The 17,831-nt window shown below is 38.0% G+C and overlaps 1 protein-coding gene across 1 annotated transcript in view; it reads right to left on the bottom strand.

Annotated features, from left to right (window-relative positions):
* Nucleotides 1-1,043: 1,043 nt before the first annotated feature.
* The window catches only part of MTHFD2L (methylenetetrahydrofolate dehydrogenase (NADP+ dependent) 2 like), a 145,345-nt gene continuing 128,557 nt past the window's right edge, over nucleotides 1,044-17,831 (bottom strand). The window contains exon 8 of the mRNA XM_052642089.1: nucleotides 1,044-1,156. Within this exon, the coding sequence (XP_052498049.1) occupies nucleotides 1,044-1,156 (113 nt within the window). The remainder of the gene's footprint in view (nucleotides 1,157-17,831) is intronic.

The raw sequence follows: 17,831 nt of genomic DNA, 5'->3' as shown, positions 1-17,831 counted from the left end.
AAGCAGTAGGTTTTTAGTTATATCTTAAGGAGTAGCGGTGGCACATTGTGTCATATTTTGCTATTAGATTTCTAGATTTGTGGAACGTATTATTCAAACATGTTTGTAGGAGAACAAAGCAATTACATGTAAGCCTAACATATTCTTATTGCATTTTTACTATGTCAAGTAGTCATTTACAATTTGAAATAATCAATAGCTTTCCAAGTAGCATGGCATTTTGGGGGTTCCTTGCACATTTTTCTTTCCTCGAATGGAGCATAATTTGTCATTAGTATGCCTTGAGGAGTACATTTGGGAAGTACATGAGATCAAAATTTTACGCTTAATATTTTGTCTTTCTTTTAGCAAGTAAGCTCTTTTGCTCTTTTTCAGCATACAATATGGGCTTCCCACGTAGCTCAGTCAGTAAAGCATCTGCCTTCAATGCAGGAGACCTGGGTTCAATTCCTGCATCGGGAAAGTTCCCCTAGAGAAGGAAATGGCAACCCACTTTAGTATTCTTGCCTGGAGAATCCCATGGACAGAGGAACATGATGGCAGGCTACAGTTCATGGGATCACAAGAGTCGGACACAACTTAGCGATATCTTTCAGCATACAATGTAGAATATAAAATATATATAAAATTGAGTATGATTATGGTAAAATCTAAATTACATTTTGCAAAGGAGACTATTTGGCTGACATCATATTTGTTGAAGACACACTATTTGTGATATTTGTGTCAAAAATATATGCATTTGTTATGAGCCCTTTATTGTTTTAACATTATGAACAAATATTCACAAAACAAGCAATTGTTAACAAAGTGTCACTGCAGTTGTTTTCTTTTTTCCTAAAATTCAAAATCCATTCAAAATATTCCAGTAAATATTAGCAGGAAATGCATAAGATTGTGTGAATCATCTGATCCACAATGATTCTACCCATGAAAAAATAAATACAATGTAGAAATAGCTTTGTAGTAAAATATAAAGATCTTTGCCTTTTGTCAAATAAATACGTAGCATGACTTCAGTTTGCTTTATTCTTTCACGTGATCTAGTAAATGATTTTTTTAGCTGCCAAAAGGGTGTTCTTGAGAAGCATCGCCACCGTCATGGGTCCCACGCCTCCGGGAACTGGAGTGATAAAGCTAGCCTTCTTCTTAACAGCTGATGGAGGAAACAGAAAAATTTCTTATTTTTTCTCAGAATTTCATATCTTTAAACATATGGAACTGTTAAAACTGTAAAAACTGAAGGGAATATTTTAAAACTTAGGAGTTTATCTGCACAAGAATGGAGTCAAATCTAGCAGCACCAAACCTGAAGTAGTTGGAAAGCTTTCAGCAACAGGAGCGACTTACAGAGAAAAGGTAGAAACAAAGCAAGAAAACCACTTATTAGTTATAGCTTTAATGCCCAGCTTTATAGCCTAGTTGGCTGTTTGTGATAGGTTGTCCTTAGCTTTCAATTTCATAACCTTGAGGCATTTCCAGACCTAGATTTTGATTTGCTTATGTAGACAGCTGGGGCATTAGAGCCACCTCAGTCCAAGGGTTTCTTTGTTTAATTAACAGAATACACTGAATTTTTCTACATTACACGTATAACTCTAGCATCCTCAAATAATTTTTACAATGAAGCAGACTGTAACACACACAAACACACTTCTGTATATGATATTGAATGTGTATAAAAAAACACAAGGCCAACACTGTAGCATAAAACTTCACGCAGTTCAGTTAGTGCTACATGATGAAAATTTAACCTATTGTATAGCACAGGGAACTCTGCTCCATATTATGTGGCAGCATGGATGGGATGGGAGTTTGGGGAATAATAGATACATGTAAATGTATGGCTGAGTCCCTTTGCTGTACACCTGAAATTATCAAACATTGTTAGTTGACTATTCTCCAATACAAAATACAAAGTTTAATAAAAGAAAATCTGTAACCCATGATTGATTCCGTTCAGTTCAGTTGCTCAGTTGTGTCCAAATCTTTGCGACCCCATGGACTGCAGCATGTCAGGCTTCCCTGTCCATCACCAACTCCCAGAGCTTGCTCAAATTTGTGTCTTTCAAGTCGGTGATGCGATCCAACCATCTCATCTTTTGTTTTTCCCTTATCCTTTTGCGTTCAGTCTTTCCCAGCATCAGGGTCTTTTCTATGAGTCACTTCTTTGCATCAGGTGGCCAAAGTATTGGAGCTTCAACTTCAGCATCAGTCTTTCCAATGGATATTCAGGACTGATTTCCTTTAGGATTGACTGGTTTGATCTCCTTGCAGTCCAAGGGACTCTCAAGAGTCTTCTCCAACACCACAGTTCAAAGCATCAATTCTTTGGCATTCAGCATTCTTTATGGTCCAACTCTCACTCATGGCAAATAGATGGGGAAACAATGGAAACAGTGAGAGACTTTATTTTGGGGGGCTCCAAAATCACTGCAGATGGTGACCACCACCATGAAATTAAAAGACACTTGTTCCTCAGAAGGAAAGCTGTGACCAACCTAGACAGCATATTAAAAAGCAGAGACATTACTTTGCCAACAAAGGTCTGTCTAGTCAAAGCTATGGTTTTTCCAGTAGTCATGTATGGATGTGAGAGTTGGACTATAAAGAAAGCTGAGTGCCAAAGAATTGATGCTTTTGAACTTGGTGTTGGAGAAGACTCTTGAGAGAAACTTGAACTGCAAGGAGATCCAACCAGTCCATCCTAAGGGAAATCAGTCCTGAACATTCATTGGAAGGACTGATGTTGAAGCTGAAACTCCAATACTTTGGCCACCTGATGGGAAGAACCAACTCATTGGAAAATACTTTGATGTGGGGAAGACTGAAGGTGGGAGGAGAAAGGGACGACAGAGGATGAGATGGTTGGATATTTGAGCAAGCTCTGGGAGATAGTAAAGGATAGGGAAGCCTGGTGTATGGCAGTTGATGGTGTCACAAAGAATCGGACATGACTGAACGACTGAACTGAACTGAGCTCACATCCATACATTACTACTTTGACTAGACGGTGGACCTTTGTTAGTAATGTTTCTGCTTTAATATGCTGTCTAGGTTTGTCATAGCTTTTCTTCCAAGGAGCAAGCATCTTTTAATTTCATGGCTTTAGTCACCATCTGCAGTGATCTTGGAGCCCAAGAAAATAAAGTCTCTCACTGTTTCCATTGTTTCCCCATCTATGTGCCATGAAGTGATGGGACTGGATCTTCATTTTTTGAATGGTGAGTTTTAAGCCAGCTTTTTCACTCTACTCTTTCACTTTCCTCAAGAGGCTCTTTAGTTCTTTGCTTTCTGCCTTAAGAGTGGTGTCCTCTGCATATCTGAGGTTATTGACATTTCTCCCCGCAATCTTTATTCCAGCCTGAGTTTCATTCAGTCCAGCATTTCGCATGATGTACTCTGCATATAAACTAAATAAACAGGGTGACAACATACAGCCTCGATATACTCCTTTCCCAATTTGGAACCGGTCCGTTGTTCCATGTCCAGTTCTAACTGTTGTGTCTTTACCTGCATACAGATTTCTCAGGAGGCAGGTAAGATGATCTAGTATTCCCATCTCTTGAAGGATTTTCCACAGTTTTTTGTGATCCACACAGTCAAAGGCTTTGGTGTAATCAATAAAGCAGAAGTAAATGTTTTTCTGGAATTCTCTTGCTATTTCTATGATTCAACAAATGTTGGCAATTTGATCTCTGGTTCCTTTGCCTTTTCTAAATCCAGCTTGAACATCTGGAAGTTCTTGGTTCACGTACTGGTGAAGCCTGGCTTGGAGAATTTTGAGCATTACTTTGCTAGCATGTGAGATGAGTGCAATTGTGTGGTAGTTTGAACATTCTTTGGCATTGCCTTTCTTTGGGATTGGAATGAAAACTGATCTTTTCCAGTGATTGACTCAATTATGTGTAATTCCAGTTAACTATTTCTAAAGTACATGATATTAGTCTGTAAAGGGACGACAGGATACAAACAGTTTAGCACCATCCATTAAATTAAAATAGTCGTGCCAGGCTTCTCTGTCCATGGAATTCTCCAGGCAAGTATACTGTAGTGGTTAATCATTCCCTCCTCCAGGGTATCTTCCGGACTTAGGGATTGAACCCTGGTCTCCTGAATTACAGGCAGATTCTTTACTGTCTGAGCCATCAGGAATGCCTTGTTATAACAACAGCATCATGTATATATGGATAATACATTCCAGTGCAAGTCTAATAAAAACATTAAAGATATTAAAATTAACTGAGCAAATACACATAGTCCTGTTCTAAGGTATGAATAAAGATTTCTTCTTCAGTGAATATACTCAAAGAAAATGACAGAGAATTTTTAGCAAGTTTTCTTTACGAATGTTCCCACACCCACAATATTACAGGTGAATGGCTTCATGAATTGACCTACTGGTTCAGTGTTTCACCGTGTGAATAAGAAAAATTAAGTTTTCCCAGGTAACTCTTTTAATACAAAGTTAGCATACTGAATACTTTAATGCATACTCTGACCTCATTAATCACATGCTATTTAGATTTATTGCCTTTTAAAGTTTACTCTTAGATGCTTCTACAAACATGAAATCAGTAGATGTTTTCGAAATCTTAATTAAGCGTTACTTTTGTACAATTTACATTGCCTTTTTGAAATATGGTTTGTAAAATTTGCATTTATCTTAAGTGTATTTAGTTTAGTTTAGTTCAGTCGCTCAGTCATGTCCGACTCTGCGACCCCATGAATCGCAGCAGGCCAGGCCTCCCTGTCCATCACCATCTCCTGGAGTTCACTCAGACTCACGTCCATCGAGTCGGTAATGCCATCCAGCCATCTCATCCTCTGTCGTCCCCTTCTCCTCCTGCCCCCAATCCCTCCCAGCATCAGAGTCTTTTCCAATGAGTCAACTCTTCGCATGAGGTGGCCAAAGTACTGGAGCTTCAGCTTTAGCATCATACCTTCCAAAGAACACCCAGGGCCGATCTCCTTTAGAATGGACTGATTGGATCTCCTTGCAGTCCAAGGGACTCTCAAGAGTCTTCTCCAGCACCACAGTTCAAAAGCATCAATTCTTCGGTGCTCAGCTTTCTTCACAGTCCAACTCACATCCGTACATCACCACTGGAAAAACCATAGCCTTGACAAGACAGATGGACCTTTGTTGGCAAAGTAATGTCTTTGCTTTTCAATATGCTAGTATATTGTAATTTTTTACTCATCTGTGTGTGTGTGTGCTCAGTCATGTCTGACTCTGTGACCCCATGGACTGTAGCCTGCAAGGCGTCTCTGTCTATGAGTTTTCCAGGCAAGAATACTGGAATGCGTTATTATTTCCTACTCCAGGGAATCTTTCCTACCCAGGGATCTAACTTACTTCTCTTATGTCTCCTGCATTGGCATGCAGACCCTTTACCACTAGCTCCACCTGGGCCTTTTAATCATTAGAAAAGCAAAGGAGTAACATTCTTTTACTTGAAGAAAAGTCCAGATAAGCTTGAAGACATCACACACCAAAAAAGCCCGCTAGTGTATATCATGAATCGTCTCATGGTATATAACAAAGAAAGGATAAGAGTATTATGATTTGGAAGAGAATATTTTGTTTTTCCAAAATGTGCCTCTATATAGGAAGCATGTCCTTTCCTGGCTGTAATTCAATCCAATGTACTCTATTCTGCAGAAACATTAGGCTGTGTCAACATCCAATTCACAAATCAATATGAATTCTTGGTCCTTACTTCCTTTGCTCTTGTTATTCCTTCCACCTGGAATATACTGCTACCTTATCCAAATAAACAACTCCTTTTATTTTATTTATTATTCTTTTAAAGCCAATAAAATGTTACCTGTTCATAATTTTTCTCAAAAATTCTTCCCCCTCAATATTAAATTAAAAGTGTTGCCATCTATGTTTCCAGTCACTTTTTACCAAACTCTGTTGAATGAAATTAAGCACAGTGTGCTATTCCTTTAATTAGACACTGGCCCCTAGAAGGCAGAAACTGTCTTTGGGGTGATTATTGTCTTTTTTAATCTTAGAACTTCTCCATGCACAGGTGAGGCATTCAGTAAGTTATGAAAGCATAAAGTTGTTGAAATTTAAAATCTAAAATCAATTTGCAGGAATGTGACCATGTTTTTGACTGGATATAGACAGCATAAAAACAATTTAGTTCAAGTTAATTTACTGAAATTCTCAAGCTACAGAAGTAGCTGGTGGGTGACAAACTGCATTTTTCACTTTCAAAAAAGCTAACTTGATGGCATGAACAGTGCCTTCCAGGACCTTTTCTATAGGATTAGAGAAAAATGTCTTTAAAAATTGCATCAGATCTCTAGAAGAAATGTATTGTACTGCTATTATTTATACTGATAGCATGTAAAATCATATAGTTGTAAAGCACTGACTTTGAAATATTAATAGATAAAAATAGAATACTACTGCATAATATGGTACATTAAGAATCAAGATCAAATTAAATATTCAATGGAAAACATTAAAAAACTATTTCATAGTTAAAAGATAGAAGCAGACAAAATTGGGAATCCATTCTGGGTATGCAATCATTTTTTTATATAATTTGGTTTTCAACTTTGAAAAGTGAAGTGGCTTGAAATTATTTTTATATGGAAAAATAGTAATAACCATAGGCAGTATCCATTGAATACTTACTACTTGCCAAGAATTGTAGACACATCATTTTAATAATTGATATTTAATTATCATTTCAATAGCTGAAGAAAGTGTGGCTCACTGAACTTAAAATGACTTATCATTCTCCAGTATAGTAGAGACATTATTCACAGTCAGGCTTGAATCATTTTGTGGTTCCATAATTCCACCTCATCCCAATGCAACTGTATTACCATGACATGAACAAGTGGAAGGAGAAGGAAATGGCAACCCACTCCAGTGTTCTTGCCTGGAGAATCCCAGGGACAGGGGAGCCTGGTAAGAGGTCGTCTATGGGGTCGCACAGAGTCGGACATGACTGAAGCGACTTAGCAGCAGTAGCAGAAGAACAAGTGGAAAAGCTCCAAGAAAGGCTTATGTGCCCCAAATCAACTCAGTTTTCTCAAAGGGTTAAGAGGATATTAAGAAAAAAGAAACAAAAAGGGGAAAGTTCTAATATTGTAATTTACCTCCAATTTTACTATGAGTACTCAGAGTTCATCATCTTTGAATTATGTCAGCACTTAAATTTCAGCTGGCTTAGCAGTTTGAGTTGCTTTCTTTCTTGGGTGAAATTCAGATCAGATAAACCACTCGTCTGTTCAGGTGTTATGACCCTCCTCTTTGAAATTATGTTTTTCACAACACGCTTACTATTGCATTCTTTTGCTAAAAAAGTGAGGCTTGAGGTGGAGGAATAGGTTGTGCCTGAAATGTGTGGCTCTATGTCTGCTCTCTTGCACACTTTACTATGCAAACCAACATATATCTATCCTGTCCTATCACTTCATAGAATCAAGACTATGTGATGGGTAATGGGACTTCACCTGTCCTGGGTGAGGACTTCTCCGGACTTCCATGAGCATTTAGTTGTATCAACAGAGCCTTGTAAGTTATCACTAGGCAGAATTTAGTGACATCACTGTGAACACATCTGGTTTTATTCAAATACTTATTTCAGATATTTTTATCTTTGACGTAACTAGTCAGGTATGAAAATGGAATTTGTACAGAGTCATGAGAGGCAGACTGTGTTGAATTTGATTTAAAAAATAAAAGATCTCTATTGCTTTTGACTGGATTTTAATTAGGATCTATGTCTGAGAAAGAACTGCTAAGTTTTGCTGCTGCTGGCTAATGTTAATGTATTCTTTTTCTATTTACATAAGGACCAGGGTATGGAAGCAAGTGATTTCTCAAGAAATATGAGGAATTATCACTGGCAGATGCCAATGCTTAAAAGAAATTCTCTTAGTCTACTTACTTTGCATAACTCTTTCAAGGCTGTCCTAAGTAACATGTTTGTGAAAAGAGTTAAGTTCAATACCTATCTGATGCTCTGAAAAGCATTTTCCTCAATCATGTTTGAGAAAGAGTAAGTTAACAAGCATTACATCACCAGAATAACTTCTCATTGACTGGTCTTTCCCTGAGGGCAAACAGGGTTTGCACCTGTTTGCAGAAGATGATGCTATTAAAGATTAATCCTATTATGTGTGAGAAAAGGTGTTCTATATGCTCCATTGAAAAGAATGACAGAAGAATTTTAAGGCAATAATTTCATTCATAAACTTATTTACTGTGAGGGGAGTATGTTTGTATTTTAAGGAAAATACTAAAATTCTGTACATACAGGAATCAGGAATTAGATCTTGATTGACATTGATGCTTTCATGAGAGACTTATGAACAGATATCACAAAACCATGATTAGATTAAATTTCATAAAGTCAACATGATTTTAGAGTTACTGAAACTGACAATGGAGGCAAGTAAAATAATCCTCAAATCCTGTTACTTGTATGGAACTTACTTTAGGGAATGAGATTTAGATGGAAATGAGTTGATGATTTTAAAGCAGTTTCCTAAAAGTAAGAATATTTTGAAGAAAGGTGACAATCGTCATGATAATTTATCTGAATGACTTCTTTCTAAACTGTTGACTCTGCAAAATATATTCTATAATTTCCTTAAAAATAATGCCTATCAGCAAAATTCAGACATTAGAGAGTGTGTGTTCAGTTGTTTAGAAATAAAAGAGCAAAGAGCTCACAGATTAAAATCAGTCAATCTGGACACAGGATTTGCCTTTGTACATACCATTTCTGCCATACCATTTCTGCACTTCATCCAATGAATATTTATTCTTCCTTTTCAGATCTGGCTAAATGCTACTTCCTTTGTGGTGCTTATTTACTTCCCAGCTACATTAACTATTCATTTATTGATCCATGAAATTTACTAGCATGATTTTCAATTTGTCATCATAGAGTATGTTGGAATCTCCTGAGAACTATAGTCAAATTAGATATGCCTCCTCCTACCTTACGATTCCAGAACGCACCACTCAGGATCACTGCTGAAATGAGAGATGTTTCTAATGAGGGTAGGGAATATTATACATATAAACATATGTGGAGGAGATTTAAATGTGGTTAAAATCCACTGCTTCAATGAAGGTTATTTCATGTGGTGGCCTCCGACTTTCCAGTCAAGTCCCAGCCACCCCCAGTGTAACACCTGAATGCCTCATTGGTCAAAGCAAGCCACATGGTCAAGCTCAAATTTAAAGGCTTAGAATAGGAAGAATCACCAAGTCACATTGCCAAGAGGATGTGCCCATGAGGCAAGAAGATACGTATAGTCATTTTTTTTAATCTACTGTAATAAGTCTCTTGGATTTCAGTCTCTACCTTATTAGCCATATAACCTGCTGCCAGATTTATTCTTTAAAACATAGATTAGATCATTTCAGCTTATAAATATCTGTTGAATTTTGACTGTCTTTAGCCACCCAGCTAGCTCAGTGGTAGACTGCCTTTAGAAAATATAAATTCTTTGTCATGTCAGCTAGGATCTTTTATGATCCAGCCCTACATCCTTGTCTTGCAGTATGTCCAAACCATTGCATATTTTCTGAACTCCATTATTCACTGTTCCAACACATGCTCAAAACTCCCCAGAGAGATTTACCAAAAAAGTTTCTTGAGAAATACAGCCACTGTTACTATCGCTTGGAACTTATAGTCTAGTTGGGAGATTTATATTAAAAATATAATTACCTACATAATAATTGAGCTAAGGCTATGATATATTCTACAAACAAAATGCTTACTGCACTGTGACTGTGTTGGGAGGACCTAACTGAGGTTGAGCATATGAATATCTCTGCCAAGTGCAGAAATCAGAGGATGAATCAACTTTTCCAGGTGAAATGGAGAGGTAGGGAATAAACAGTGTCCTTGATTGGGGAACGATATTTGTGATAAGGTAGAAATAAGACTTCCCCCAGGCAGAAAGTGGCATGAATTCTTGGAAACACTGCAAGAATGTCAGTGGGGCTGACATGTAGAAGTGAAGGGAAGAGTTTCAGGAGATGACATGGAGGAGTCTAGCTCATACAGCGTAGCAGATAATGATACAAATTTGGGGCATTAACCTAAGAACACTGGTTAAGCATTTTACTTTTGTTTATTGACGTATAGTTGATTTACAATGTGTTAATCACTGCTGTACAGTGATACATTTACATATACTCTTTTTTACATAGTCTTTTCCATTATGGATTATCATAGGATGTTGTATGTAGCTCTCTGTGCTATACAGTAAAACCTTGTTGTTTATAACGTATTTTTAAAACTTTGAAAAAAATATTCTGATGCAGGATAACTCAAATGGGGAAAACTGCCTATTCTGTATATATTTTTTCTAATGGGATGAGCTTATCATCTGGGCCAGAGAAGTGAGAACACCAAAGAAGCAACATAAAGGTAAACTTGCTTAGGTGGGAATAAATTCTGGTTCTTGTGAGAGCACTTCAAAGAGGAACAGAAATCAAACTGGGGTCAGAGAATATTTGTAAAGTGGCAGAAAAGCTTCAAGATTTTATGAATGTCTGAGGGAGTAAGAAAGAAGGAAAGTATGCAATGCAAATACCGGGAATAAAAAAAGCAAAGGAACTTTGGACCTGACAATGAAGCCGATGCAATGGAGGAGCTCAAAAAAGTGCATTATGACTGAAGCACATGGTGCAAGCAGAGAACAGACAGAGAAGAGGCTAGGAAGGTGGTCATGGGCTGCATGACCACAAAGTGAAGGGTCAGGACACTTGAGTTGGGTGATGACAGCTGTCATTACTGTGTTCAAGATGAATAAGCTTTTGAAAAAATATCTTTTGCGAATAAACCTAGTGATTTATGTATTTAAGAATAACCAGCTTTTCAAAATGAGAAATTGGAGAGAAAAATGTATGGTGGTTTAGTCACTAAGTCGTGTCTGACTCTTGCGACCCCATGGATGGTAGCCTGCCAGGCTCCTCTGTCCATGACATTTTCCAGGCAAGAATACTGGAGTGGATTGCCATTTCCTTCTCCAGGGGATCTTCACCCAGGGATTGAGCCCCAGTCTCCAGCATTGCAGGCAGATTCTGTATACTGCTAAATAATTTTCAGAAGAAAATTAGAATAAAGGAGAAATCCAAGTTTTATTTTCATAAAGTTTTCGGTTCTTGAATGCTATTCAATTATTTTTCAAGAAATCCCTTTTCAGCATGAAATATGTATCTAATCTACTATGCTTCCTTTTCTCCAATATGTAGATATCTACTCTTTATCATGTGACTGATTTCAAATTTCTAAAGGGAAGAATTAACACAGGTTTGGCTTGACATAATTTCCATCATTTCTTACTTGAAGTCAACCATCTTTCAGTTTGAAGGTAAGAAGAATAGGTATGGTGCAGGAGTTATTCATGTTTAAAATTTGAGGTAATGGAGGGATGATGAAAGAAGCCAGGTGTACAGATTAGGTGTGTGCCTTAAAAAAAAAAACCAGGGGTGACACATGGTCATAAGGTGTGGAAATATTGCTAACGAAGGATACTTATAGCAACATAAGGGATTAAAATACTTTTTAACAGTTAAAGTAAGAATAAAGGAAGAAGTGTGTGATCCTTAACCTTTTGGCGCCAGCAACCCATGCTTCATGACAGGATATCTCTGGCTTGTGTGTTGTGTGTCATTATTTCCTCTGGAAACTTTACTTTCCCAGGTTTTCAGGATCTGAGTTTAATAATCCAGACTCTCATCTTAAACACTTTGTTAGGAAGACTCACTAATTTTTAAGCAGATAGTGAATTTCTGTTGCTATATGATGTGTGTGCTCATTCACTCAGTTGTGTCCGACTCTAGACTCTTTGCTCGCCAGGCTCCCCTGTGCATGGGACTTTCCAGGTAAGACTACTGGAGAGGGTTGCCATTTCTTACTCCAGGGGATCTTCCCAACTCAGGGATATCAAATCCACGTCTCTTGTGTCTCCTGCATTGGCAGGCAGATTCTTTATCACTGAGCCACCTAGGAAGCACCATAGTATGTGATATACTGACTCCAAAGTTGCCAAATAATGGAATTTACATATATACCTAAATAGAATTAATTTTGCTAATACAGTTTGGAAATTGTATATTCTAGTTAAGTCAAAGAACGTATTTGTGCTTTACAAATCTATTCTTGGGTAGAAGAGAAAGAATTGATATGTTAAATTCCCACAGTACTGTTTTATTTCCATTTGTATTTTGTCCATTTCTCTGTCTCTTGCAAAGAAGTACTCTATGGCCCATATTAGATTTCCAGTAATGTTACAACTAATTTTTAAAACCAACTCCCTTCCCTAAAAGGAAAAGGAATGATTCTTTATTTGTGGCAACCAGCAGCAGAAGGAAAACTCCTCGTTCCCTTCATGTGAATTTCTGTCTCCTCCTATACATGCGTAATTGTCCAAATTAAATGCTTAGAGATTTTCCCTTGCTTCTAAATGCAGACCATTTAGAAGCATGACCTCCCAAACACATCCGCTGTAATGAAGGGAAGACAAGCTTCAGGAAAATGAAGTAGGTAAATAACAACCAGAAAAACCTGACTTGCATGAGACTGGAGAAATAGTATGACTCAGGAGATAATATGGGAAACACTCCACTTTCTCATATGGTTGATATAAAAAATGAGAGCATGATGAGCCAGAGAGAGAGAGTAAAGGGCTCCTTGACAAGTGAATGGCTTGCCACTGGATTCTTGTGAGGCAACAGGGAATCAGGTGCCCCAGAGACAATTTACTATGCTTTTTCTTGCATTTGTCTAGCTGTCTGACTCCTGGGGTTTCTACAAGTTATTATATATATATATATATAATATATATATATATTATAATACTCATTATTATGGCACCCAGTGGAATATTAATGGAATGGGCAGGATTAATACCCTACTAGGGACAAGAATATGAGACTTTGGTTGTATTTTTATAAGTTTTTTCTTACAAAGACTTCCCTCAACCATTTAACTTAAACTGGGTAAGGTGACTAAATCTTTTCTTTCTTCTTTTCTTTTTTTATTTTTGCTTTATCTGCTTTATTCATTATGTTAAATCAAATCTATATTCACACCAATATTCTTGCCTGGAGAATTCCATGGACAAGGAGCCTGGTGGGCTATAGTCCATGGCATCACAAAGAGTCAAACACAGCTGACTGACTAGAGAGATGCCAAGAGAAATACAGATGTAAATTTCTAAAACTACCACTTACAACTCAGAAGGCCTTCAATGGAGTCAAATAACAAATTAATCACCTGATCAAAATTTGAAATTGTTTTCAACAAACTGTGAACCACCAGAGGAATCTCCTCTCTGACCATGAATAGTGTCAGCCATCATTGCTAGTTTCCATTTTGGTGAGCAGGAGTAAGGATCTCTGCTAGGATATTTCTAGTACTCCGTCAACATGACTAAAATATCTTCCTTTCATGACTTCCTTTATAAAAAAATATATCATTTATTCTTGTCATTCTCTCCAATCCTTTTTCTTCCCTCCCCAGTCCTTTTTCCTCAAGTCTCTGAACATTTGTACAGCAGAGTGGCAAATCTGTAAACCTAGATGGGCTGTTTGGAGTATCCTCAAAAATCACTGGCACTGTCTTGATCCCAGTAGTCTGCCATAACCAACCTGACACTAGGGCATAAAGTTGCCTTCCTATAGATATTTTTATTTTAAAAAGACCCTGAGAAACAACTTAAAAAAAAAACCAACTCACCCTTAAGTATAAAAGAAGAAGAAGGACTTCAGAGGCATCATGTACTTCTGTTTTGGTAGACAACCTTTCAATTTAACTCTTCTCCATATGTGTGTGTGCTCAGTCATGTCTTTGTGACCCCATGGACTGTAACCCCACCAGGCTCCTCTGTCCATGGAATTTTCCAGGCAAGAATGCTGGAGTGGATTGCCATTTCTTACTCCAGGGGATCTTCCCGACCCAGAGATGGAACCCTAGTCTCTTGTGTTTGCTGCACTGGCAGGCTGATTCTTTACCACTGTTGCCACCTGGAAAGTCCAACTCTTCTCCACATAGGTAAAGAATTCAATGTCGAATATGTTCTACTAAAATGAATGTCTCTAAAGGTTGACCTGATTTCAAAGACCTAGACTTTAAGCCTCTTGCCCATGTTGGCAAGATGGCAGCTGGCTCAATGGTCGCGATCTCATTGTGAACATCAGTGGTTCTACCTGTTTTCTGAAATGACAGGTTGGCACGATGACCACAGTGTTAGTAATAGTCTCTCTAACAGAGATTTTTGCCAGTTTCCATCAGCTCTTTCAAAATGACTGGAAGAGATCACCTCTGGGCTAGAGTGTTCAGTTCAGTTCACTTCAGTCCCTCAGTCATGTCCAGCTCTTTGAGATCCCATGGACTAAAGCACGCCAGGCATTCATGTCCATCACCAACTCTCAGAGTTTACCCAAACTCAAGTCCATTGAGTTGGTGATGCAATACAACCATTTCATCCTCTGGCATCTCCTTCTCCTCCTGCCTTCAATCTTTCCCAGCATCAGGGTCTTTTCAAATGAGTCAGTTCTTCATATCAGGTGGCCAAAGTATTGGAGTTTCAGCTTCAGTATCAGTTCTTCCAATGAATAGTCAGAACTGATTTTCTTAGGATGGACTGGTTGGATCTCCTTGCAGTCCAAGGGACTTTCAAGAGTCTTCTCCAAAACCAGAGTTCAAAAGCATCACTTCTTCAGAGATCAGCTTTCTTTATAGTCCAACTCTCACATCCATACATGACTACTGGAAAAACCATAGCTTTGACTAGATGGACCTTTGTTGGCAAAGTAATGTCTTTGCTTTTTAATATGCTGTCTAGGTTGGTCATAACTTTTCTTCCAAGTAGTAAGCGTCTTTTAATTTCATGGCTGCAGTCATCAGCTGCAGTGATTTTGGAGCCCCCCCAAAATAAAGTCTGTCACTGTTTCCACTGTTTCCCTATCTATCTGCCATCTATCCTAAAAGTGTTAGATCTTCTTTTATACTAAAATTGGAGTTTTGAGCTAACACTAAGAAAAGTTTATATTTTGAGTCAGACTGATCAACTGTATTATTATTGACTGAATATTTGCATTCCTTAAAATTCATATATTTAAATCCTACCCTCTAGTATGATGATATTAGGAGGTGGGACCTGTTCAGTTCAGCTCAGTTGCTCAGTCATGTCCGACTCCTTGTGACCCCATGGACTGCAGCACACAAGGCCTCCTTGTCCATCACCAACTCCTGGACCTTACTACAACTCATGTCCATTGAGTTGGTGATGCAATCCAACCATCTCATCCTCTGTTGTCTCCTTCTCTTCCTGTCTTCAATCATTCCCAGCATCAGGGTCATTTCAAATGAGTCAGTTCTTCACATCAGGTGTCCAAAGAACTGGAGTTTCAGCTTCAACATCAGTCCCTCCAATGAATATTCAGGACTGATTCCCTTTAGCATGGACTGATTGGATCTCCTTGCAGTCCAAGGGACTCTCAAGAGTCTTCTCCAACAGCATAGTTCAAAAGCATCAATTCTTCAGGGATTAGCTTTCTTTATAGTCCAATTCTCACATCCATACATGACTAGTGGAAAAACCAAAGCTTTGACTAGATGGACATTTGTTGGCAAAGTAATGTCTCTGCTTTTTAATATCCTGTCTAGGTTGGTCATAACTTTTCTTCCAAGGAGCAAGCATCTTTTAATCTCATGGCTGCAGGCACCATCTGCAGTGATTTTGGAGCCCCCAAAAATAAAGTCTCTCACTGTTTTCATTATTTCCCCATCTATTTGTCGTTAAGTGATTGGACTGGATGCCATGATCTTAGTTTTCTGAATGTCGACTTTTAAGCCAACTTTTTCACTCTTCTCTTTCACTTTCATCAAGAGGCTCTTTAGTTCTTCTTCACTTTCTGCCATAAGGGTGGTGTCATCTGCATATCTGAGGTTATTCATATTTCTCCTGGAAATCTTGATTCCAGCTCAATGCTTCATCCAGTCCAGCATTTCTCATGATGTACTCTGCATATAAGTTAAATAAGCAGGATGACAATATACAGCCTTGACATACTCCTTTCCCGATTTGGAACCAGTCTGTTGTTCCATGTCCAGTTCTAACTGTTGCTTCTTGACCTGCATCCAGATTTCTCAGGAGGCAGGTAAGGTGGTTTGGTATTCCCATCTCTTGAAGAACTTTCCACAGTTTGTTGTGATCCACATAGTCAAAGGTTTTGGCATAGTCAATAAAGTCTAAGTAGATGTTTTTCTGGAACTCTCTTGCTTTTTTGATGATCCAGTGAATGTTGGCAATTTGATCTCTGGTTCCTCTGCCTTTTCTAAATGCAGCTTAAACATCTGGAATTTCACGGTTCATGTACTGTTAAAGCCTAGCTTGGAGAATTTTGAGCATTACCTTGCTCACTTGTGAGATAAGTGCAATTATGAAGTATACTTTGAACATTCTTTGGTATTGCCTTTCTTTGGGATTGGTATGCAAACTGACCTTTTCCAGTCCTGTAGCCACTGCTGAGTTTTCCAAATTTGTTGGCATATTGAGTGCAGCACCTTCACAGCATCATCTTTGAGCATTTGAAATAGCTCAACTGGAATTCCATCTCCTCCACTAGCTTTGTTCGTAGTGATGCTTCCTAAGGCCCACTTGACTTTTGCATTCCAGGATGTCTGGCTCTAGGTGAGTGATCACAGCATTGTGGTTATCTGTGTCATGAAGATCTTTTTTGTGTAGTTCTTCTGTGTATTCTTGCCACTTCTTCTTAATATCATTTGCTTCTTTTAAGTTCATACAATTTATGTCCTTTATTGTGCCCATCTTTGCATGAAATGTTCTCTTGGTATCTCTAATTTTCTTGAAGAGATCTCTAGTCTTTCCTAGTCTATTGTTTTCCTCTATTTCTTTGCATTGATCACTGAGGAACGCTTTCTTATCTCTGCTTGCTATTCTTTGGAACTCTGCATTCAAATGGGTATATGTTTCCTTTTCTCCGTTGCTTTTTGCTTCTCTTCTTTTCACGGCTATTTGTATGGCCTCTTCAGACAACCATTTTGGCTTTTTGCATTTCTTTTTCTTGAGGATGGTCTTGATCACTGCCTTCTGTACAGTGTCATGAACCTCCAGCCATAGTTCTTCAGGCACTCTATCAGTTCTAATCCCTTGAATCTATTTGTCACTTCCACTGTATAATTGTACGGAATTTGATTTAGGTTATACCTGAATGGTCTACTGGTTTTCTTACTTTCTTCAATTTAAGTCTGAATTTAGCAATAGGAGCTCAGGATCTAAGCCACCGTCAGCTCCTGGTCTTGTTTTTGCTGACTGTATAGAACTTCTTCATTTTTGGCTGCTAAGAATATAATCAATCTGATTTCAGTATTGACCATCTGGTGATGTCAATGTGTAGAGTCTTCTCTTGCGTTGTTGGAAGAGGGTGTTTGCTATGACCAGTGCAATCTCTTTGCAAAATTCTCAGGACCTTTTAGGAAAAGATTAAGTCATTAGAGTTCCAACTTTCAGTACTTAAAAAAAAAATTCAGGGTGCTATCATGATTTCTGTGACATGTAAAGATACAGTGAGAAATTAGCTGTCTATAACTCAGAATGGGGTTCTCACCAGAACCTGGGTATGATGACACTCTGATCTTAGACTACCAGTGTCCAGAACTATAAGAAATAAATATTTGTTCTTTATGCCACCTAACCTTTGATAATTTGTCATAGCAGCCCAAACTGAGTAAGACATACATCATCAAATTAAATTATTAACATGGAAAACTCAGTTTAATTTTGGTTCTTTATAATATCAC

The sequence above is a fragment of the Budorcas taxicolor genome, chromosome 6 (genome assembly GCF_023091745.1).
Source record: "Budorcas taxicolor isolate Tak-1 chromosome 6, Takin1.1, whole genome shotgun sequence".
Classification (NCBI taxonomy): Eukaryota; Metazoa; Chordata; class Mammalia; order Artiodactyla; family Bovidae; genus Budorcas; species Budorcas taxicolor.
Note: the sequence above shows the minus strand (reverse complement) of the source record. Positions and strands in the feature narration are given on the sequence as shown.